The following is a 23,792-nucleotide window of genomic DNA, read 5'->3' as shown; positions in this document are numbered from 1 at the left end:
GAAAAAAAAAAAAAAAAAAAAAAAAAAAAAAACTTCAGGGGCAGCATTGGGTGCTTATATTATGATCTGGACATGATCTGATGTCACTCCCTTCTACAGATCAGGGAAGTTGAGGCCTGTGGGGGTCATGCTATTTGCTGAAGGGCCCATGGCTGTTAAAAGGGGGGAAAAGTCTAGAAAGCAGTCTGCCTGGATCCTTATCCCTTGTCTTTTCAATCCCCTCCAGCCCTTTGGCTCCAGGCATGAGGGAACTGAAAGTCTGAGTGCCTTGCCCTGTCACAGGCCAGACCTCATCTCCTGCTTCCAGAGAGTGCTCCCCTCAATGTGGCTGAGTCTTCTCTCTATTCAGCATGAATTGAGCACCTACTGTGTCCCAGGCCCTGCTCTGCATGCTGTGGAAGCAGCAGTGAACAAAGCAGTCAAGGGCTCTTCTCTCCTGAAACTTATATCTTCAGCCCATCCCAAGAGGAGAAATCCATCCAGACAGGGAGGGAAGAATGGGTTTCTTTTTTTTCTCTTCAGAACCATCACCCTAAGAAGAACTTCCCAGAGGTATAGGGTTCAGCATTTACTCTGATGGCCCTGCTTGAAGGAGATGCCCAGAGGTTGGGTGTCTCCTGGGCATCTGTTGAGAAAACCCTCCTGTGATTCAAGGATTGACTCACAGTCACTGAAGGCTCCAAGCAGAGCTGTGTCATCTCAGAGTGTCCCTCCCAGGGAAGAGGTTCCCCATGTGAGTGACTTAGGGGCAGCCCCACTGAGGTAGCAAAGGTTCATTTAGAGTTTTCTCATAAAGATCGTGGATCCTCTTTCTAACTCCTGAAACCTGGGCTGTCAGCACCGGAAGGACCTGTAGACACTATCCTCCCAAACCCTCCATGTACAAATGGGGGCCTGAGGCCAAGAGGTGACAGGGGCCCAGACCACGGTCCCATGGTCAGTGAGTGAGGGGATCCGTCCAGAACCAAGTCTGATTCCAGGCCAAGCTCCTTCTTGCACCAGCATTGGAACTGGTTTCATGGAAGAGCCTGGCACATAGAAGTTCCAAATTAAAATTCCTTGAAATAACCATTGAGCAGACAATTTTCATTGCTTTCCCAAAGGTTCAGACTGCTCCTTGCATTCAGACCCTGAGTCCCGAGGTGACTGGAAACCTCTCCCTACTTTCAGCCATGTGATCCCAAATCCCTCATTCTGCATCAGCACCTAGAGCTGCCCAGTGATTCAACAGCTACTTCACATTCAGCGTATGGAGACAAAATCGTTCATTTTACAGTCTCCTGTTAACCAATACTCAGTTGTTCCTAACCTTCAAACAGCGCTGCAGTGGAGAACCTTTCCACATGTCACTCTACTCTCGGAGGAAATACCCACTGGAAGCGGCGTTGCTAGATCAGAGAGTATGTGTATTTCATTTGTGTGATCATATTGCCAAATTTCCCTCCTAGTCATGGTGAAAAATGAAGTTCTCCAAACTCCAGGCATCAGCAGTGAAGGTGGACTTATCTTGATTTTGCAGCTATTACTAAACTTCCTAGATGGTGGGTCCCTTGCCCCGCCAATCACGGGTCGTAGGTGGCTCCACCGCCACTCAGACCTGCTGCCTCCCTGGAGGCTGCTCACCCTCTTCCCCAGGCTGCCTGCCCTGATGATTCCCTGGAGGAGAAAGGAGGGAGGGGAGGGGCCAGGGAGCAGCAGCCTGTAGATGCTGAATCTTCCTCATGGCGTTCACTCCTTATAACCAGGGCTCTGAGGGAGGGGATCCTCTGTTGCCTTTTTCAGATGAGGACACTGAGGCTCAGAGAGGGGACCTGATTTGTGAGCCGGTAGGGGAGCCAAGATTGAACCCCAAGCAGCTTGATTCACAGTCCTGCTATCTGTATACCCTGATGAGGCTGTCAAACTGCGGAGAAAGCTTCAACCCTCTCTTTTAAAAATCTTCCATTGTTCTGTTCTTCAGCAAAAACATTAAAAAAAAAAAATCCAATGTGAGAGGCAACTTAAGCTTTACAACCTGGATCAAACAGATACTGCAATGTCTCCTGATGTGATGAACCTGTTCTTTTTATATATATATATAAATTTATTATTTATTTATTGGCTGTGTTGACTTTGTTGTGGTGCATGGGCTCCTTATTGCTGTGGCTTCTCTTGTTGCGGAGCATGGGCTCTAGGCATGTGGGCTTCAGTAGTTGTGGTACATGGGCTCAATAGTTGTGGCACATGGGCTCAATAGTTGTGGCACATGGGCTTAGTTGCTCCACGGCATGTGAGATCTTCCTGGAGCAGGGATCAAACCCGAGTCCCCTGCATTGGCAGGCAGATTGTTAACCACTGCACTGCCTAGGAAGCCCTGATGAACCTGTTCTTAAAAGACAGGGCTCAACACTCCCAAAAGCATCAGTTTTTCTCCCCATTGTTGTGATGTTGCTCCATCACTGGGCCTCATGTGGGAGCAGCTTGGGAAGGATAGTGGGGACAGAGCCGAGACAGCCCACTGCAATCCCAGCAGCACCATGCACACCCATTCCTGGCTCTGCAGACTGAGGATGAGGAGGGGAAGGTGTTCCCTAAGCGTGCTGGGTGTCCTACATTAGCAAGAGTTCCTATTCTAGACTCAGGTGTCAGGACCCATGTCTTCTCCTTGTTTTTACAGGGTCTCCAGTCCTGGGCACTGGGAGGCCACTCCTCCCTGTAGTTGTTTGAAGTTAAGAATCTCAGAGGGAAAATAGAAGGGTGGTGGTCAGTGTGGGGGCTCGTGAATGTGGGGTGCTTGCTTTGTTAATGGACATGAAAGCTTGAAGGCAACAGGACATACTGGGACAGAGTGGAGGGTGGTGAGGAGACTGTCTTTCCTTTCTCTAAGCCTCAGTTTTCTCATGTATAAAATGGTAATAATCACGGTCTCCTTTCAGGAGAGTTGAAAGGACTTGAGACACCCTGTCTAAATCACCAACACAGAGTAGGGGTCCCCAAATTGAGGTGTTATTTCAAGGCTGTGGAATAACAGGTCCCTGTGCTGTGCCTCATTTCCTCACATCAACACTTGCAGGATGTCCTGAGGGTAAAATGACCTAGTGACAGGATAGCCCCTCAGTGATTGACGGTGCTGGCTTCCTGGGCTGTGTGGTCATGGGCACATCTCAGTTCCCTCTAGTCCTCAGTTTCCCCATCTGTGAAATGGTGGTAATCACGCTACCTTTCAGAGGCCTGTGATGACTGGAGAGGATCTAGGAAGCCCTGGGTGGGGTGGGTTGGGGTGGGTTAGGTTGTCACTGAGCTCAGTGCACAGCTATGGACAGCCTGGGCTGAGTACCCCTGCCTGGGCCTCCATCCCAGCTCTGCCCCATCCTGGCTCTGGGACCTCTTAAGTGTCCCTCCCCACATTGGGGCTTGGCGTCCTCATCCATCAGTGACAGCACTGCCCTCACAGAGCAGCTGTGGGGACTGAATGAGGAGCACATGTCAAGAGCTTGGAGCAGAGCCTGACACATGGTATGTGTTCCACCAGTGTGAGCTCTCATGTGCTGGATGGAGCCAGAGGACCTTGGATGGGGTCATTTCCCTCCAGGACTAAATACAATTGTGTTTGGGGTGCAACTGGGTGCCGTTCAAACTAAGCTGCTCATTGGAATCACTTGGGAAATGGTGAAAAGACCCCCAGATCCTGGCTCCATTCTAGAAATTCTGATATAATTGTTGAGACGTAGGTCTTGGCAGCTGAGTCTTTTAACTCCTGCAGAGGGTACATGCCCAGCCAGGGCAGAGGAGCCCTGAGCTGCATGTTCCCTGAGGTCACAGAGGGAAAGCTGTGGTTCCCCCTGACAGAGGTGGGTCCCCTGTGGTGCCTAGTTTGTAAGAACAGCTCTCCCAGGTGTGGGTGCTTCAGAATAGGCTGTGATGGTGACAGCTCTTCAGAGGCCCAGAAAACAAACCCGAGAGGAGTGGAAGAGACAATCCCCACTCCAGCACACCTGGGACTGAGAGGGGCTTCCTATTCACTCAGATTATCACCCTGTTCAGAACTGTTCAGACCTGGGGAAATTTTCCCATCTTTACACACACATGTGTGTAAACAGGCCCTGGAATCCTTGCAAATTCTCCCTGCTCAGCCCAGAGCCCTGCTGCCTCAACAAAACAGTGACACTGATGAAATCTGTCCCCCTTCCTTTCAAAATGCTTCCAGTTTTTTGTTTTGTTTTGTTTTGCTTTGCTTTGCTTTGTTTTGTTTTGTTTATGGCCATGCTGCATGGGATCTTAATTCCCAGACCAGGGATCAAATCTGTGCCCTAAGTAGTGAAAGCATGTGGAGTCCTAAATAGTGGACCATCAAGGAATTCTCAAAAATGTTTCTAGTTTTCTCTAAAGAGCTAATCTGCAGGAAAACACCTGTGATCACTTGTGTGTTTTGATAGTCAATTCCCCAAACTTCTTTACTGAGGGGATTTTTTTTTTAAAGAAGGTGAGATTCATAAATTGGTGTTTCTACTGCTTTTTTCATGTAGATTTTTGCATGGCAGCTGCATGGAGCAAGATCTGAGACTGTTCTTGGTGTTTCTGTTGTGCTTTTGTTTTGCCTTCTTACTGCCTAAAAAATAAATAGGAGGTTTCAGAAATAGAATCACCAGATTTTATGATAACAATCATGGGTGTCATTGATTAAGCACCTACTATATGCAGGCTCTGTGTTTTCTATACATCTTCACTCATTTTACCAGGCAGAGCTTTTATTCACGTTGTATGGAATCAGACTCTCAAGCTCCAGGATGAAGTACAGACACCTTAGAATCAATCAGTCTTGTGTGCAGTGAGATGCGCTCTGACCTTTTCTCGATGGACGCCCTTGGCCAGCTGTGTCCTTCCTGAGCCTTATGCCATCAATGGGGCAACACTTGGCTCTCCTTCTCAGGGCTGGCAGGGGGATTCAAGAGCTGAGGGTCCTGGAGACATCAGCCCAGTTTTGGCTCTGGAGAAACTTTCAATAAGTGCTAACTCATCACAGGATCTCCTCCCTTTGGGGGCATCCAGGACACTGGCAGTTTTATGACAACATATTCAAGTAAAATCGCCTTACTGTGTCCTCAAATGTTTAATGAAATTTAGGAAGCAAATGAAATATTTACAAATGCAAATATTTGTAATTTTTGCTGTCTGCCATCTTTTACAAGAGCTGTTGGGTGAAATTACAAATTTGGAGGCCCCCTACAGCAGTGGTCCCCGACTTTCTCAGTATCAGGGACCAGTTTCATGGAAGACAGTTTTTCCATGGACTGGGGTGGGGAGAATTTTTTCAGGATGATTAAAGTGCATTACATTTATTGTGCACTTTATTTCTCTTATTTTTACATTGTAATATATAATGATTGGGAGGGGGCAGGGGGTGAAGGGGAAGCTGAGATGAAGCGAGAGAGTAGCACAGACATATATATACTACCAACTGTAAAATAGATAGTCAGTGGGAAGTTGTTGTATAACAAAGGGAGTCCAAAAAAAAGATGGCGGCGAAGTAGAGAGACGTGGAGTGCATCCCTCTCCACAGATGCATTGGGAATGCACGGAAGGACACAGTCATTCCCACAGAGAACCAGCTGAACACCAGCAGACGGCCTCGGACACCGGAAAGGGCTGCGGAGAACCTGACATAGCCATCTGAGGCTTGGACAGTCTTCTATAAACACCTCTATCACCAGGACAAGCAACCCCAAAAGCTTGGACAACCATGAGGAAACAAAGAAACACCATGCAGGCAAAGGAGCAGGAAAAAAACCCACAAGACCAAATAAATGAGGAGGAAATAGGAAAAATGCCTGAAAAAGAATTTAGAGTAATGATAGTAAAAATGATACAAAATCTCGATAACAAATTAGAGAAAGTACAAGAAACAGTTCATAAGAACTCAGAAAAACAAACAGCAATGGATAACAAAATAACTGAAATTAAAAATACTCTAGATGCTCTAACCAGCAGAATGACTGAGGCAGAAGAACGAATAAGTGAGTTGGAAGATAGAATGGAAGAAATAAACGCCACAGAGCAGTAAAAAGATAAAAAAATAAAAAGACTAGAAGACAGCTTCAGAGACCTCAGTGATAACCTTAAACGTACCAACATTCGAATTATAGGCATCCCAGAAGAAGAAGAAAACAAGAAAGGGTCTGAGAAAATATTTGAAGAGGTTCTAGTGGAAAACTTCCCCAACATGGGAAAGGAAATAATGAACCAAGTCCAAGAAGCACAGAGAGTCCCATACAGAATAAACCCAAGGAGAAATACACCAAGACACATATTAATCAAACTAACGACAATTCAACACAAAGAAAAAATATTAAAAGCAGCAAGAGAAAAGCAACAAACAACATATAAGGGAAAACCCATCAGGATAACAGCTGACCTTCCTACAGAAACTCTGCAGGCCAGAAGGGAATGGCAGGATATACTGAAAGTCCTGAAAGAGAGAAACCTACAGCCAAGAATACTTTACCCAGCAAGAATCTCATTCAGATTTGAGGGAGAAATCAAAAGCTTTCCAGACAAGCAAAAGTTAAGAGAATTCAGCACCACCAAACCAGCCTTACAACAAGTGCTAAAGGAACTTCTCTAAGTAGGAAACACAAGAAAAGGAAAACACCTACAAATACAAACCCAAAACAATTAAGAAAATGGTAATTGGAACACACATGTCAAGAATCACTTTAAATGTAAATGGATTAAATGCTCCAACCAAAAGACACAGACTGGCTGAATGGATACAAAAACAAGACCCTTCTATATGCTGCCTACAAGAAACCCACTTCAGACCAAGGGATACATATAGACTGAAAGTGAAGGGATGGAAAAAGATATTCCATGCAAATGGAAGTCAAAAGAAAGCTGGAGTAGCAATACTCATATCAGACAAATTAGACTTGAAAGTAAAGACTATTACAAGAGACAAGGAAGGGCACTACATAATGATCAAGGGATCCATCCAAGAAGAACATATCACAATGGTAAATATCTATGCCCCCAATATAGGAGCACCTCAATACATAAGACAAATGCTAACAGCTATAAAAGGGGACATCGACAGTAACACAATTATAGTGGGAGACTTGAACACCCCACTTACATCAATGGGCAGATCATCCAAACAGAAAATCAATAAAGACACACAAGCTTTAAATGACACATTAGACCATCTCGACTTAATTGATATTTATAGGACATTCCATCCAAAAACGACAGACTACACTTTCTTCTCAAGTGCACATGGAACATTTTCCAGGATAGATCACATCTTGGGTCACAAATTAAACCTCAGCAAATTCAAGAAAATTGAAATCATATCAAGCATCTTCTCAGACCACAACGCCATGAGACTAGATATCAATTACAGGAAAAAAACTGCAAAAAATACAAACACATGGAGGCTAAACAATTCACTATTAAACAACCAAGGAATCACTACAGAAATCAAAGAGGAAATCAAAAAGTATCTAGAAACAAATGACAACGAAAACACAACAACCCAAAACCTATGGGACGCAGCAAAAGCAGTTCTAAGAGGGAAGTTTATAGCAATAGAGTCCTACCTTAAGAAACAAGAAAATGATCGAATAAACAACCTAACCTTACACCTCAAACAACTAGAGAAAGAAGAACAAAGATACCCCAAAGTGAGCAGAAGGAAAGAAATCGTAAAGATCAGAGCAGAAATAAATGAAAAAGAAAGGAAAGAAACCATAAGAAAAATAAATAAAACTAAAAGCTGGTTCTTTGAGAAGATTAACAAAATTGATAAACCATTAGCCAGACTCATCAAGAAAAAAAGGGAGAAGATGCAAATCAACAGAATTAGAAATGAAAAAGGAGAAGTCACAACGGACACCTCAGAAATACAAAACATCATGAGAGACTACTACAAGCAACTATATGCCAATCAATTGGATAACCTGGAAGAAATGGATACATTCTTAGAAAAATACAATCTTCCAAGACTGAACCAGGAAGAAATAGAAACCATGAACAGACCAATCACAAGTACAGAAATTGAGGCAGTGATCAAAAATCTCCCAACACACAAAAGCCCAGGACCAGATGGGTTCATGGGCGAATTCTATCAAACATTTCGAGAAGAGTTAACACCTATCCTTCTCAAACTCTTCCAAAATATTGCAGAAGGCGGAGCACTCCCAAACTCATTCTATGAGGCTACCATCACCCTGATACCAAAACCAGGCAAAGATGTCACAAAAAAAGAAAACTACAGACCAATATCACTGATGAATATAGATGCAAAAATCCTCAACAAAATACTAGCTAACAGACTGCAACAGCACATTAAAAAAATCATACACCACGATCAAGTGGGGTTTATCCCTGGGATGCAAGGATTCTTCAATATACGCAAATCAATCATTGTGATACATCATATCAACAAATTGAAGGATAAAAACCATATGATCATTTCAATAGATGCAGAAAAAGCTTTTGACAAAGTTCAACATCCATTTATGATAAAAGCTCTCCAGAAAATGGGCATAGAAGGAAATTACCTCAACATCATAAAAGCCATATATGACAAACCAAAAGCCAACATTGTTCTCAATGGAGAAAAACTGGAAGAATTCCCTCTAAGAACAGGAACAAGACAAGGGTGTCCACTCTCACCACTGTTATTCAACATAGTTTTGGAAGTGTTAGCCACAGCAATCAGAGAAGAAAAAGAAATTAAAGGAATCCAAATTGGAAAAGAAGAAGTAAAATTATCACTCTTTGCAGATGACATGATACTCTATATAGAAAACCCTAAAGACTCTACCAGAAAACTGCTAGCACTCATTGATGAGTTTAGTAAAGTAGCAGGATACAAAATTAATGCACAGAAATCTCTTGCATTCCTATACACTAACAACGGAAGAGCAGAAAGAGAAATTAAGGAAACTCTCCCATTCACCATTGCAACCAAAAGAATAAAATACCTAGGAATAAACCTGCCTAAGGAGGCAAAAGATCTGTATGCAGAAAACTTTGACATTGATGAAAGAAATCAAAGATGACATAAACAGATGGAGGGATATACCATGTTCCTGGATTGGAAGAATCAACATCGTGAAAATGACTGTACTACCCAAAGCAATTTACAGATTTAATGCAATCCCGATCAGATTACCAATGGCATTTTTCACAGAACTAGAGCAAGAAATCTTATGATTTGTATGGAAACGCAAAAGACCCCGAATAGCCAAAGCAATCTTGAGAAGGAAAAATGGAGTTGGTGGAATCAGGCTTCCTGACTTCAAACTATACTACAAGGCCATAGTGATCAAGACAGTATGGTACTGGCACAAAAATAGAAAGGAAGATCAATGGAACAGAATAGAGAACTCAGAAGTAAGCCCAAACACATATGGGCACCTTATCTTTGACAAAGGAGGCACGAGTATACAATGGAAAAAAGACAGCCTCTTCAATAAGTGGTGCTGGGAAAATTGGACAGCAACATGTAAAAGAATGAAATTAGAACACTTCCTAACACCATACACAAAAATAAACTCCAAATGGATTAAAGACCTACATATAAGGCCAGACACTATCAAACTCCTAGAGGAAAACATAGGCAGAACACTCTTTGACATACATCAAAGCAACATCCTTTTTGACCCACCTCCTAGAATCATGGAAATAAAATCAAGAATAAACGAATGGGACCTCATGAAACTTAAAAGCTTTTGCACAGCAAAAGAAACCATAAACAAGACTAAAAGGCAACCCTCAGAATGGGAAAAAATAATTGCCTATGAAACAACGGACAAAGGATTAACCTCCAAAATATACAAGCAGCTCATGCAGCTTCATACCAAAAAAGCAAATAACCCAATCCACAAATGGGCAGAAGACCTAAATAGACATTTCTCCAAAGAAGACATACAGATGGCCAACAAACACATGAAAAGATGCTCAACATCACTCATCATCAGAGAAATGCAAGTCAAAGCCACAATGAGGTATCACCTCACACCCATCAGAATGGCCATCATCACAAAGTCTGGAAACAACAAATGTTGGAGAGGGTGTGGAGAAAAGGGAACTCTCCTGCACTGTTGGTGGGACTGTAAGTTGGTACAGCCACTATGGAAAACAATTTGGAGGTTCCTTAAAAAACTACAAATAGAACTCCCATATGATCCAGTAATCCCACTCCTGGGCATATACCCAAAGAAAACCATAATCCCAAAAGAAACTTGTACCATAATGTTTATTGCAGCACTCTTTACAATAGCCAGGACATGGAAGCAACCTAAATGCCCATCAACAAATGAATGGATACAGAAGATGTGGCATATATATACAATGGAATATTACTCAGCTATAAAAAGGGATGAGATGGAGCTATATGTAATGAGGTGGATAGAACTACAATCAGTCATACAGAGTGAAGTAAGTCAGAAAGAGAAAGACAAATATTGTATGCTAACTCACATATACGGAATCTAAAAATGTACTGATGAACTCAGTGACAAGAACAGGGAAGCAGATACAGGGAATGGACTGGAGAACTCGAGGTATGGGAGGGGGCGGGGGGTGAAGGGGAAACTGAGAAGAAGCGGGAGAGTAGTACAGACATATATATACTACCAACTGTAAAATAGTCAGTGGGAAGTTGTTGTATAACAAAGGGAGTCCAACTCGAGGATGGAAGATGCCTTAGAGGACTGGGGCAGGGAGGGTGGGGGGGAATCGAGGGGGGGGGCGTCAAGGAAGGGAAAAAAAAAAAAAAAACAAAGGGAGTCCAACTGGAGGATGGAAGATGCCTTAGAGGACTGGGGTGGGGAGGGTGGGGGGGACTCGAGGTGGGGGGAGTCAAGGAAGGGAGGGAATACGGGGATATGTGTATAAAAACAGATGATTGAACTTGGTGTACCCCCCCAAAAAAATAAATAAATAAATAAAATTTTAAAAAATATATATATATAATGAAATCATTATACAACTCATGATAATGCAGAATCAGTGGGAGCCCTGAGCTTATTTTCCTGCAACTAGATGGTCCCATCTGGGGGTGATGGGAGACAGGGACAACCGAAGTGTGTTGCTTATGTCCTGTCTACTCTGTGATCTCATTTTGCTTGCTGTCATTGCAGAAAAACCTGCTTCACAAAGATAGAATGTTGGAAACAGAAGCAGACCTTTCAGTGCTTTTGTGACAATCTCAGGATATTCCACTTTGACTTTAATCCAGAAGGTATGGAGATTTGAAGTTGTCTCAAACATACTTTTAAGGCTACCATCATCTGTGACCTCAAAGAAGTTGATCCTCCTCTAGCACAGACAGAGTCGATTCACCTGGCTTATTCACACTTGGGTTGCAGATGCATTCCTTCCCAGTTTGCGGGTCTTTTGTGTTTGGGAAGTAATGTTCAAACTCTTTTGAAAGCTGAGATAGGTGATTATGCACCAGCTGGGAGAAAGAAGTCCCTGGTTCAGTCTCTTTCAAAATCTCTGCTAATGTTTGAAACATGTCAAAATTCCCAACGATCACTTGTCAACCCCATAATCCCAGTTTGGCTTTGAATGCTGCCTCTTTATCTACTGACTTCAACACAGTTGTTATTGTTCCCCAAAGTGACAGACTGAGTGTTACTGAGCAGGTTGAATATGTCACACAAGTAAAGTTTTGTGACCCATTCTGTGTCACTGAAATATGTGACCAGTGGTGACTGTTTTTCTAAAAGAAACCTCTGGAGTGGCTCTCATAACTCAAAACCCTGGCCAGTGATCTACCTTTAGAAAGCCATCTCATGTCTGTATATAAGAGAAGACGTGTGTGCTCTGCATCCATCTCCTGACACAGCTGCACAAACAGTTGTGAGTTTGATCATTTTAATCACTTCCTGCAAAATGTTGTTAAGTTCAGGTGACATTTTTTGGCTAGCCAGCATTTCTCTATGGGTGACACAGTGCATAGAATCACATTCAGAAGTAACCTCTTTGACTTGAGTAGTGAAACCAGAAAGCCGTCCAGTCATGGCAGCCACTCCATCCATGCATATACCAACAGAAATGACCAATTCCATTTTCCTGATATGTAATCATTCAAAGACTTGAATAGTTCTGCAGCTGTGGTATTGGTTGGCAACAAAAGTGCACATTACATATCCCTATGCACATCTTCCTGAAAAATATATCGCACAAAAGCAAGCATTGTTGCCTTGTTGTCAACATCGGTAGAGTCATCAATCTGGATTGCATACCATGGTGACTCATTAATCCTTTCTAACAATTGTGCCTCAGTATCCTCTGCCATTTCATCAATTCATCTAGCTATGGTGCTAGTCGAAAGAGGAACACATGCCACCTTTTGAACTGCAGCCTCTCCTAAAATTTCACAACAAATGTCCTTAGCAGCAGGCAGGATCAACTCTTCACCAATAGTAAAGGGCTTCTTAGCTTTAGCAATGTGGTTAGCCACTAAGAATGATGCTCTCAGTGCAGACACAACTGAAGAAGTGGAGTCCTTCAATAATTGCTTCTCTTCTTCCTGTTCATGTTTTCTTTCTTTTGAAAAACTCCAAAGGCTTGTCTTTTTTTTTAATCTCTTTATTGGAGTATAATTGCTTTGCACTGTTGTGCCTGTTTTTGCTGTACAACAAAGTGAGTCAGCTGTATTTATACATATATCTACATATCCCCTCCCTCCTGTGATTCCTTCCCACCTTCCCTATCCCAGCCCTCTAAGTCATCACCGATCTTCGAGTTGATCTCCCTGTGCTATGCAGCAGATTCCCACTGGCTATCTATTTTACATTTGACAGTTTATATATGTCAATGCTACTCTCTCACTTCGTCCCAGCTTCCCCTTTGCCCCCATCCCAACACCCTGTGTCCTCAAGTCTGTTCTCCACATCTGCTTCTTTATTCTTGCCATGTCACTGGGTTCTTCAACACCACTTTATTTTAGATTCCATATATATGAGTTAGCATATGGTATTTGTTTATCTCTTTCTGGTTTACTTGGCTCTGTATGACAGAATCTAGGTCCATCTACCTCACTACAAATAACTACATTTCATTCCTTTTTATGGCTGAGTAATATTCAATTGTATATATGTGCCACATCTTCTTTATCCATTCATCTGTTGATGGGCATTTAGGTTGCTTCCATGTCCTGGCTATTGTAAATAGTGCTGCAATGAACATTCTGGTACATACTTCTTTTTGGATTATGGTTTACTCTGGGTATATGCCCAGGAGTGGGATTGCTGGGCCACATGGTGGTTCTATTTTTAGATTTTTAAGGAAGGTCCATACAGTTTTCCATAGTGGCTGTACCAATTTACATTCCCACCAACAGTGCAGGAGAGTTCCCTTTTCTCTACAACCTCCCTAGAATTTATTGTTTCTAGAATTTTGGGTGGTGGTCATTCTGACCGGTGTGAGGTGATACCTCATTGTGGCTTTGACTTCCATTTCTCTAATGATTAGTGATGTTGAGCATCTTTTCATGTGTTTCTTAGCCAAATGCATGTCTTCTGTGGACAACTGTCTATGTAGGTCTTCCACACATTTTGGGACTGTGTTATTTGCTTTTTTGGTATTAAGCTGCATGAGCAGCTTGTATATTTTGGAGATTAATCATTTGTCCATCCTTTGTCCGTTGCTTTGTTGGCAAATATTTTCTCCCATTCTGAGGGCTGCCTCCCTGTCTTGTTTATGGATTCTTTTGCTGTGCAAAAACTTCTAAGTTTCATTAGGTCCCATTTGTTTACTTTTTATTTTATTTCCTTTATTCTAGGAGATGGGTCAAAAAGGATCTTGCTTGATTTATGTCATAGAGTGTTCTGTCTATGTTTTCCTCTAAGAGTTTTATACTGTCTGGCCTTACAATTAGCTCTTTAATCTATTTGAGTTTATTTTTGTGTATGGTGTTAGGAAGTGTTCTAATTTCATTCTTTTACATGTAGCTGTCCAATTTTTTCAGCACCCCTTATTGAAGAGGCTGTCTTTTTTCCATTGTATATTCTTGTCTTCTTTGTCAAATATAAGGTGCCCATATGTACATGGGTTTATCTCTGGGATCTCTATTCTGTTCCATTCATCTATATTTCTGTTTTATGCCAGTACCATACTCTCTCGATCACTATAGCCTTGTAGTATAGTTTGAAGTCAGGGAGCCTGATTCTACCAGCTCCGTCTTTCCTTCTCAAGATTGCTTTGGCTATTCGGGGTCTTTTGAGTTTCCATACAAATTGTAAGATTTCTTGTTCTAGTTCTGTGAAAAAAGCCATTGGTAATTTGATAGAGATTGCATTGAATCTGTAAATTGCTTTGGGTAGTACAGTCATTTTCACCATGTTGATTCTTCCAATCCAAGAACATGGTATGTCCTTCCATCTGTTTGTATCATCTTTGATTTCTTTCATCAGTGTCTCATAGTTTTCTTCATACAGGTTTTCACCTCCTTAGGCAGATTTATTCTTAGGTATTTTTGTTGTTGTTCCAATGATAAATGGGAGTGTTTCCTTAATTTCTCTTTCTTCTCTTTCGTTTTTAGTGTATAGGAATGCAAGAAATTTCTGTGCATTAATTTTAAATCCTGCTACTTTATTAAATTCATTGGTTAGTGCTAGCAGTTTTCTGATAGCATCTTTAGGGTTTTCTATGTATAATATCATGTCATCTGCAAAGAGTGACAATTTTACTTCTTTTCCAATTTGGATTCCTTTTATTTCTTTTTCTTCTCTGATTGCTGTGGCTAAAACTTCCAAAACTATGTTGAATAATAATGGTGAGAGAGGGCATCCTTGTCTTCTTCCTGTTCTGAGAGGGAATGCTTTCAGTTTTTAACCATTTAGAAGGATGTTGGCTGTTGGTTTGTCATATATGGCTTTTATCATGTTGAGATAATTTCCTTCTATGCCCATTTTCTGGAGAATTTTTATCATAAATGGATGTTGAATTTTGTCAAAAGCTTTTTCTTCATCTATTGAGATGATCATATGGTTTTTATACTTCAGTTTGTTAATATGATGTATCATATTGATTGATTTGCATATATTGAAGAATCCTTGCATTCCAGGAATAAATCCCACTTGATCATGGTATATGATCATTTTAATGCACCGTTGGATTCTGTTAGCTAGTATTTGTTTGAAGATTTTTGCATCTATATTCATCAGTGATATTGGTCTGTAATTTTCTGTTTTTGTGACATCTTTGCCTGGTTTAGGTATCAGGGTGATGGTGGCCTTGTAGAATGAGTTCGGGAGTGTTCCTCCTTCTGCTATATTTTGGAAGAGTTTGAGAAGGATAGGTGTTAGCTCTTCTCTAAATGTTTGATAGAATTCGCCTGTGAATCCATCTGGCCCTGGGCTTTTGTGTGTTGCCAGATTTTTAATCACAGGCTCGATTTCAGTACTTGTGTTTGGTTTGTTCATATTTTCTTTTTATTCCTGGTTCTGTCTTGGAAGATGGTACTTTTCTAAGAATTTATCCATTTCTTCCAGGTTATCCAATTTATTGGCATATAGTTGCTTGTAGTAGTCTCTCATAATCTTTTGTATTTCTGTGGTGTCAGTTGTTTCTTCTTCTTTTTCATTTCTAATTCTGTTGATTTGTGTCTTCCTTTTTTTCCTGATGAGTCTGGCTAATGGTTTATCAATTTTGTTTATCTTCCCAAAGAACCAGCTTTTAGTTTTGTAGATCTTTGTTTTGTTTCCTTCCTCTTTTTTTATTTATTTCTGATCTGATCTTTATGATTTCTTTCCTCCTGCTCACTTTGGGGTTACTTTGTTCTTCTTTCTCTAATTGTTTTAGGTGTAAGGTTAGCTTGTTTATTCGAGATTTTTCTTGTTTCTTGAGGTAGGATTGTATTGCTATAAACATCCCTCTTAGAACTGCTTTTGCTGTGTCCCATAGGTTTTGGATCATTGTGTTTTCATTGTCATTTGTTTCTAGATATTTTTTGATTTCCTCTTTGATTTCCTCAGTTTAATAATGTATTGTTTAGCCTCCATGTGACTGTATTTTTTACAGTTTTTTTTTCCTGTAATTGATATCTAGTCTCATGGCGTTGTGGTTGGAGAAGATGCTTGATATGTCTTTAATTTTCTAGAATTTACTGAGGCTTGATTTGTCACCCAAGATGTGATATATCCTGGAGAATGTTCCATGTGCTCTTGAGAAGAAAGTGTATTCTTTACTTTTTCAATGGAATGTCCTATAAATATCAATTAAGTTGAGATGTTCTAATGTGTCATAAGAAGCTTGTTTGTCCTTATTTATTTTCTGTTTGGATGATCTGTCCATTGATGTAAGTGGAGTGTTAAAGTCTCCTGCTTTTATTGTGTTACTGTCGATTTCCCCTTTTATGGCTGTTAGCATTTGCCTTATGTACTGAGGTGCTCCTATGTTGGGTGCATAGATATTTACAATTGTTATATATTGTTCTTGCATGAATCCCTTGATCATTATGTAGTGTCCTTTCTTGTCTCTTATAATAGTCTTTACTTTAAAGTCTAATGTGTCTGATATGAGTATTGCTACTCCAGCTTTCTTTTGACTTTCATTTGCATGGAATCTTTTTCCATCCCCTTACTTTCAGTTTGTATGTGTCCCTAGGTCTGAAGTGGGTTTCTTGTAGGCAGCTTTTGTTTTGTCTTGTTTTTGTATCCATTCAGCCAGTCTGGGTCTTTTGGTTGGAGCACTTAATCCATTTACATTTAAGATAATTATTAACATGTGTGTCCCTATTACCATTTTCTTAATTGTTTTGGGTTTGTTTTTGTCGATCTTTTCCTTCTCTTGTGTTTCTTGATTAGAGAAGTTCCTTTAGTAATTGTTGTAGCGTTGGTTTGGGGGTACTGAATTCTCTTAACTTTTGCTTGTCTGTAAAGCTTTTGATTTCTCCACCAAATCTGAATGAGATTCTTGCTGAGTAGAGTATTCTTGGCTATAGGTTTTTCTCTTTCAAGACTTTAAGTATATCCTGCCACTCCCTTCTGGCCTGCAGTCTACAGAAAGATAAGCTGTTATCCTTATAGGTTTTCCCTTATATATTATTTGTTGCTTTTCTCTTGCTGCTTTTAATATTTTTTCTTTATGTTTAATTTTTGTTAGTTTAATTAATATGTGCCTTGGTCTGTTTCTCCTTGGGTTTATTCTGTATGGGACTCTGTGCTTCTTGGACTTGATTAACTATTTCCTTTCCCATGCTGGGGTAGTTTTCCATGATAACCTCCTCAAATATTTTCTCAGACCCTTTCTTTTTTACTTCTTCTTCTGGGATGCCTATGATTTGAATGTTGGTGCATTCAATGTTGTCACCGAGGTCTCTGAGACTGTCTTCCATTCTTTTTCCTGCTCTGTGGAAGTTATTTCCACCATTCTATCTTTCAACTCACTTACTCATTCTGCTGCCTCAGTTATTCTGCTGTTTATACCATCTAGAGTATTTTTAATTTCAGTTATTGTATTGTTCATTACTGTTTGTTTGCTCTTTAGTTCTTATAGGTCCTTATTAGATGTTTCTTGTATTTTCTCTATTTTGTTATCGAGATTTTGGATCATTACTCTGAATTCTTTTTCAGGCAATTTGCCTATTTCCTCTTCATTTGTTTGGTTTTGTGTGTTTTTATCCTACTTGTTTGACTGCAAGGTGTTTCTTTGTTTTCTTATTTTGTCTAATTTATAGTATTTGCTGTCTCCTTTCCCTATGCTGCCTGGTAGTAATTCCCCTTGTTTCTGTTCTCTGTCGCCTGTGGTGGAGCTCATCCAGCATCTTGAGTAGGCTTCCTGATGGGAGGGTCTGGTGCCTGCTTTCCAGTGTGTGGTTCTGAGTCTTTTCCCTCTGATGAGCAGGGCCATGTCTGGTGCTGTGTTTTAGTGTATCTATGAGCTTAATATGGCTTTAGGTAATCTATGTGCTGATGGGTGGGTGTGTGTTCCTGTCTTTTTTGTAGTTTGATGTGAGGTATCCAGCACTGGCAGTTGCAGGCAGTCGGGCGAAGCCAGGACTTAGAGTCTGATAGAGGCCTCTGTGAGAATTCTCTGCAGTTAATCTTCCCCCATGGCTGAGCACTCTCTAGTGGTCTAGCATCCTGGACTCCGTGCTCCCTTCCCAGCACCTCCAACTTGACTTCTGGTCAAGGAATCCAGACTCTGGAGGCTGGTCATCCTGGCAATAAAGGGGATTAAAAAAGGCTATCCAAGCCCCAGACTAATGGTAAAATGTTTAGTCAAACCAACAAATGCTGAATCAAGGAAACATGTACATACACAGGAAACACAAAAACAGAACCCAATAAAACATAAAGCACTAAAACAACCTGACAGAAGAACCCCAGAATGCAATCAGACAATTAAAGAGAAAACCAACAAAAACTCAAAACAAAAACAAAGACAAACACAAACAAACAAACAAAACCAGGGAAATTGTGAAAATGAGGACCAAATAAAATAGGGCCCAAATAGAAACAGAGAGTAAATATAACAAAGAGAAAGAAACAACCAGATAGACTGAAGATCCCCAAAAGGAAATCAAACAATTATAATTAGAACTAAGATAAAGATAAAACCTAACAACAAAAACCAAAGCAGTGTGTCATTTGAAGAATAAAGCAAGGAAACAGAGCAGACCAATAATGTTGATTAAAAGTTTAATAAGATAAAATAAAATAAAAAGGGATAGAACACAGAGCAACAGAAGAGCACAGTATGACTGGAAATATAAAAAGAGAAAGAAAAAATAAAATAAAAGAGAAATATATTAAAGATAAAGAAGAAAAGAAGAGAGGGAAGATAAACTTGGCACTACAAAAAAAGCTAACCAGAAATAGAAATATATAAAAAGGCTGAAACTAAAAACAAAAGTAAGAAAGAGAATAAAAAATATGGTGTAAAATGTGAAGATCCCTTAGGACTAAGATCGTTAAAAAAAAGGCTAGAGCTGACCACAAAATGGATCAGATCAATAGAATTAATAATAATAATTCTGATTCCTTGGGGTCTCAGCTGTAAGTGTCCTGTACATGCCTTGAGCCTCAGGCCACCTTTGCCTTCCTAAGAGGCCCTTTTCTGCCTCTGGGTTGGATTCTGGACCTGCTGTGTATCCTATCGGGTCCACTTGGGCTCTGATCTAGCCCAATTCCTGTGTGTGCTTGCTCCCAAATTCCACAGCTGCCAGAGCTAGACCTTTTTCATTTGCGGGAACATTCATTGTCTACTCTGATATTCCAAAGACATAGGGTCTACCTAGCTGATCATGGGGATTTAGTCTGCAGTGTGTATATCTGATGGATAGACTTTAGAAACTCTTTCTTAGTGCCCCTGTCCTTGGCATTCAGCTTTGGTTTTGTCCCTGCTTCTGCACGTGGTCTAACTGCCAGAGTCTGGTCCTGAGGGTGCCTTGGAGCTCTTTGGGTCTGCCTCAGTGAGGGTTTCCTTTATTGTTCATCTGCAGATGCAGGTGTGTGGGGAGAGAGAGGCTTTGATAGTGGCTCCTTTCCCTACATGTGACACAACAGTAGCACCCTGCTTGGATTGTGTTGTGCCCTGAGGATGGCACTGACTGCACAGGAATTCCGGCAGCCACGGATTTAGGAAATCTGGCCTTAGTGTGATTCTTTACTGGTGCCTGGTGCAAATGTGCCTAAGGGGCTGCCCTTGGGGGCTTTTTGCATTACTCTGTGACCAGCAGAGCTTCCTTTATTGTTTGTCTGTAGGCACTGGTGTGTGGGAAGAGAGACTGCACAATAGTGGCTCCTTCCCCTGCACGTGAGTCAGCAGTAGTGCCCTGCCTGGGTCATGGAGCCCTTGCGGCGGCAGCCTTGCCAATTGCAGAAGGAAGCCAGTGGGCTTGGGTATAACAGGAATGTCTCTAGAGATGTCCTTCTCCATGATTTCTTCTGGTTCTTAGCCACCAGCACACCAGGCCAGCTCCCCTTCCCCCAGGGGTTTTTTCTATTCCTTGTCAACTGTAACAGCCAGGCCCAGAGGGGTCCTCCCTTTGTTCACGCAGGCACTGAAAGAGAGGCAACACCAGTGGCTCCTCCCCGCTGCTTGTGAGTCAGCAGTAGTGCCCCACAACCATGGCCTCCCAGCTTTCTGTGGTAGACATTCTCCAATGTGGATTTCTTCCCTCCTGCCCCTCAGCCCATTTCCGCACAGTCAGCAATGGTTCTCACCCTGAACCAGTTCTCCAGTTCCCACACTGCAGCTCCCAGACCCCCTGTACAGCTGTGAACCCACATCTCAGTCCAGGACATGCACAGCTGTGGTACAGACCCTCTGTGTGTTTCTCACTCTTTCCCATCTGCCCCAAATACTTGTCTTTTAAAGCAGCGTGCTTGGTCTGCATGTGGCTTCGTTGGATAGCCAGTCACCACATATTATACAAAGTGGGCTTGGAGAATGTGAATCACCTGTTACAATGAACCCATAATTTAAGTAGGACTCTTAGTATTTTGTTTTAAATACAGCTTTCTTTTTTGGCAGTCTTAGAGTCTTCTGCAGTCTCATCATTCCATTTTTCCCTCTTTTCAAAGAAGCTCTCCAGCAATGTTTGTGTTTTATTCATTTTGGCTAGCATTAGCTTATGGGCTTACCAAAGCTGTGATTGAGACAAATGCACAGTGAGGGAAAGAGGCATGGATGGAAATGATAAATAAAATAATGGGCGGGCCACGTGAGGACTAAAATAAGTGTCGGATTCTGACTTAAAACCTGCCACCAGACACAGTTGTAAATTGAAGTACATCAACTCACCTGCCACCATAAAGCTTGCCACCAGATGCAGCTTGTCACTTGCTGCTCACTGATAGGTTTTTTTTTTAATTAATTTATTTATTTTATTTATTTATTGGCTGCTTTGGGTCTTCTTTGCTGCACACGGGCTTTCTCTAGTTGCTGCGAGCGGGGGCTACTCTTCATTGTGGTGCACAGGCTCCTCATCATAGTGGCTTCTCTTGTTGTGGAGCACGGGCCCTAGGAGCGTGGGCTTCAATAGTTGTGGCACATGGGCTCAGTAGTTGTGGCTCACGGGCTTTAGAGCACAGGCTCAATAGTTTTGGCTCACGGGCTTAGTTGCTCCGTGGCATGTGGAATCTTCCCGGGGCAAGGCTCGAACCCGCGTCCCCTGCATTGGCAGGCGGATTCTTTACCACTGCGTCACCTACGAAGTCCACTGATAGGGTTTTGATATGAGTCTACAAGCAATTGATTTATCATAGTCTCTGTGCAGTCAAGCCTCTCTGCTAGTGATAATCTGTATTTGCAGCTGCTCCCAGTGCTGGCACCACCGCCTCAGCTCCCCCTCAGATCATCAGGCATTAGATTCTCATAAGGAGCGTAAAATCTATATCCCTTGCATGCACAGTTCACAGTAGGGTTCACGCTCCTATGAGAATCTAATGCCACCACTGATGTGACCAGAGGCAGAGCTCAGACACTAATGCAAGTGATGGGGAGTGGCTACAAATACAGATGAGGCTTCACTCTTTCTCCCTCCACTCACCCCCTGCTGTGCAGCCTGGTTCCTGAGAGGCCATGGACAGCTCTGTGACCTGGGGGTTGGGGACCCCTGCCCTACAGCACCCTTCTACAGGAAGAAACTGCCCTCACTTTTTTTTTTAATTGGCTATGTTGAGTCTTCATTGTTAAATGCAGGCTTTCTCTACTTGCAATGAGGGGGGTCTACTCTTCGTTGAGGTGCGCGGGCTTCTCAGTGCAGTGGCTTCTCTTGCTGTGGAGCACAGCCTCTAGGCATGTGGGCTTCAGTGAGTGTGGCACATGGGCTCAGTAGTTGTGGCTCATGGGCTCTAGAGTGCAGGCTCAGTAGTTGTGGCGCACTGCTTAGTTGCTCCATGGCATGTGGGATCTTCCTGGACCAGGGATTGGACCCATATCCCCTGCAATTGACAGGCAGATTCTTAACCACTGCATCACCAGGGAAGTCCCTGCCCTCGCTTTTGAGTCACTGATTCATATATAATTTCAGGACACAGAAGGTGCTTCTTCCTGCTTCACAGGCTGGTGTCTGTGTCTGTTGTGATTTTAAAACAATTAAGATATTAACCACCTTTGGTTTCTCTGCACTCAGCTATCTTTGTTTTTAACCCAAAACTAACCCAAGAGATGAACCCAAATTCAGAAAAACTTTCCTTAGCCCCCTTCCTTTGAAATTCAGGAATTGACACATTAGTCCTACTGGAATATTCACAAAAAGAATGAACACTATGGAGTAAATTCATAGATACCTGAAGGGACATCTATGGGTATAAATAAAGTTTGGGTTAAAGATAGATCTGTGTTTAGTTGTGAAGTATCTGGTGTTTTACTCAAAGCAAAAATGCCTGAACTAACCCTCACTGCAGCCCCGGGAAGGATAATGCCTGCTGTCCCCTTTCACAGATGAGGAGCTGCGAGGTGCCACGGCCACACCTCTCACTCTCTGGCCAGCCTGCTTCAGTGTCCATGTAGTCCCGCTAAGCTCCTGCTTCCCTTACAGGGGTTTCTGTAAACGCTTCTCTGAGGGTCGTTAAGTTTTCCAGGGGAGCCAAGCTAGGAAGAATTAATTGGACCGTGAGACTGATCAGTACATTTGTTCCTGTGCCCAGATTGGTGGGAAATCACCTGCTGGAGGAAAGAAGGTGGACTTTGAACTCAGGCCTGGAATTCCATGTGGGCGCTGCCCCTTAGTCAAAGTCACCTCTGGGAAGGAAGACACTGCCTTCCCAGAACTATCTGAAGAATGAAAAAACAATGTATATGCAAGTTCTTAACGTCGTCACACATTTATCCTTAGTGAAGATAATACAATCATGTTCGTTGTTTATAAATGTTCCTTTTGTAGCCAAGCCCTCTCCTCCTGTGGTATCAGGCCCCATCATGAGGGCCACACCTGAGCAGACAGTGAGCTTCACCTGCAGATCCCATGGATTCTTCCCCAGGAACATCTCCCTGAAATGGTTCAAAAATGGCCATGAACGCCCAGCCTCCCAGACCAACGTGGACCCAGAGGGAGACAGCGTTTCCTACAGCATCTCTAGCACAACCAAGGTGCTGCTGGCCCCAGGGGATGTTCACTCCCAGGTCATCTGCGAGGTGGCCCACGTCACCCTGCAGGGGGGCCCTCCTCTCCGTGGGACTGCCAACGTGTCTGAGACCATCCGAGGTAGATGCCTCTCACACCAGCCCAGGCCCACACCTGGCCCCAAGGACTCAAGCTACTCCTCCCCCTTGCTTTTTGCTCTTGTGAGTTGTAATGGAAGCCTCACCAGGGATTTCATCCACGTCCTATTCCTTCTGGGGAGCTGAGGCCTCCAGGGTGGAGTTTTTGGTGACTGCCAGCTGCCAGTCATGCTCCACCTGGCAGGTGAGCTCATTGCACATTTACTAAATGCAGATCTCAGTTCAGCTGTGATCTCCTCTCCTGCTTCAACCACCCAGAGGGTTTGGAGTTTACAGAAGGGAAGCAATTGGGGGAAATAATGTTGAAGATGTGTTGCCTGTAGTTCAGGTGATTGGGTTAAACCAATCAAGGTAAACAGGTTATATGTGGTTCATGAACAGGGACCATATATAACAAATATGTGCTAATTAGAGACACATTCTGCCTCGGCTGGGTGTTGTCCCAAGAACATAAAGAGTCCTCCTTTCTATGTGTAATATATGTCTTATTTCTCTCTCATGCAACATCAGAAGAGAATGGAGTCAGTTCCTGGAATCTTTACTCTAGGAGACCTTCAAAGGCCCACATTCCTTCCAATGTTCCCTATGGATCTGTCCTCCTCTGAGGGGTCAACGCTGTGTCACTG

At 42.4% G+C, this 23,792-nt stretch overlaps 1 protein-coding gene across 1 annotated transcript in view; it reads left to right on the top strand.

Moving 5' to 3' along the window:
* LOC130833952 (tyrosine-protein phosphatase non-receptor type substrate 1-like) overlaps positions 1 to 23,792 on the top strand; it is a 106,499-nt gene that overhangs the window by 19,359 nt on the left and 63,348 nt on the right. Inside the window, exon 3 of the mRNA XM_057704070.1 lies at positions 22,829 to 23,149. Within this exon, the coding sequence (XP_057560053.1) occupies positions 22,829 to 23,149 (321 nt within the window). The remainder of the gene's footprint in view (positions 1 to 22,828; positions 23,150 to 23,792) is intronic.

Source organism: Hippopotamus amphibius, chromosome 12 (assembly GCF_030028045.1).
Source record: "Hippopotamus amphibius kiboko isolate mHipAmp2 chromosome 12, mHipAmp2.hap2, whole genome shotgun sequence".
Lineage (NCBI taxonomy): Eukaryota > Metazoa > Chordata > Mammalia > Artiodactyla > Hippopotamidae > Hippopotamus > Hippopotamus amphibius.
The sequence above is the reverse complement of the archived record's forward strand: the minus strand, read 5'-3'. Positions and strand labels throughout refer to the sequence as shown.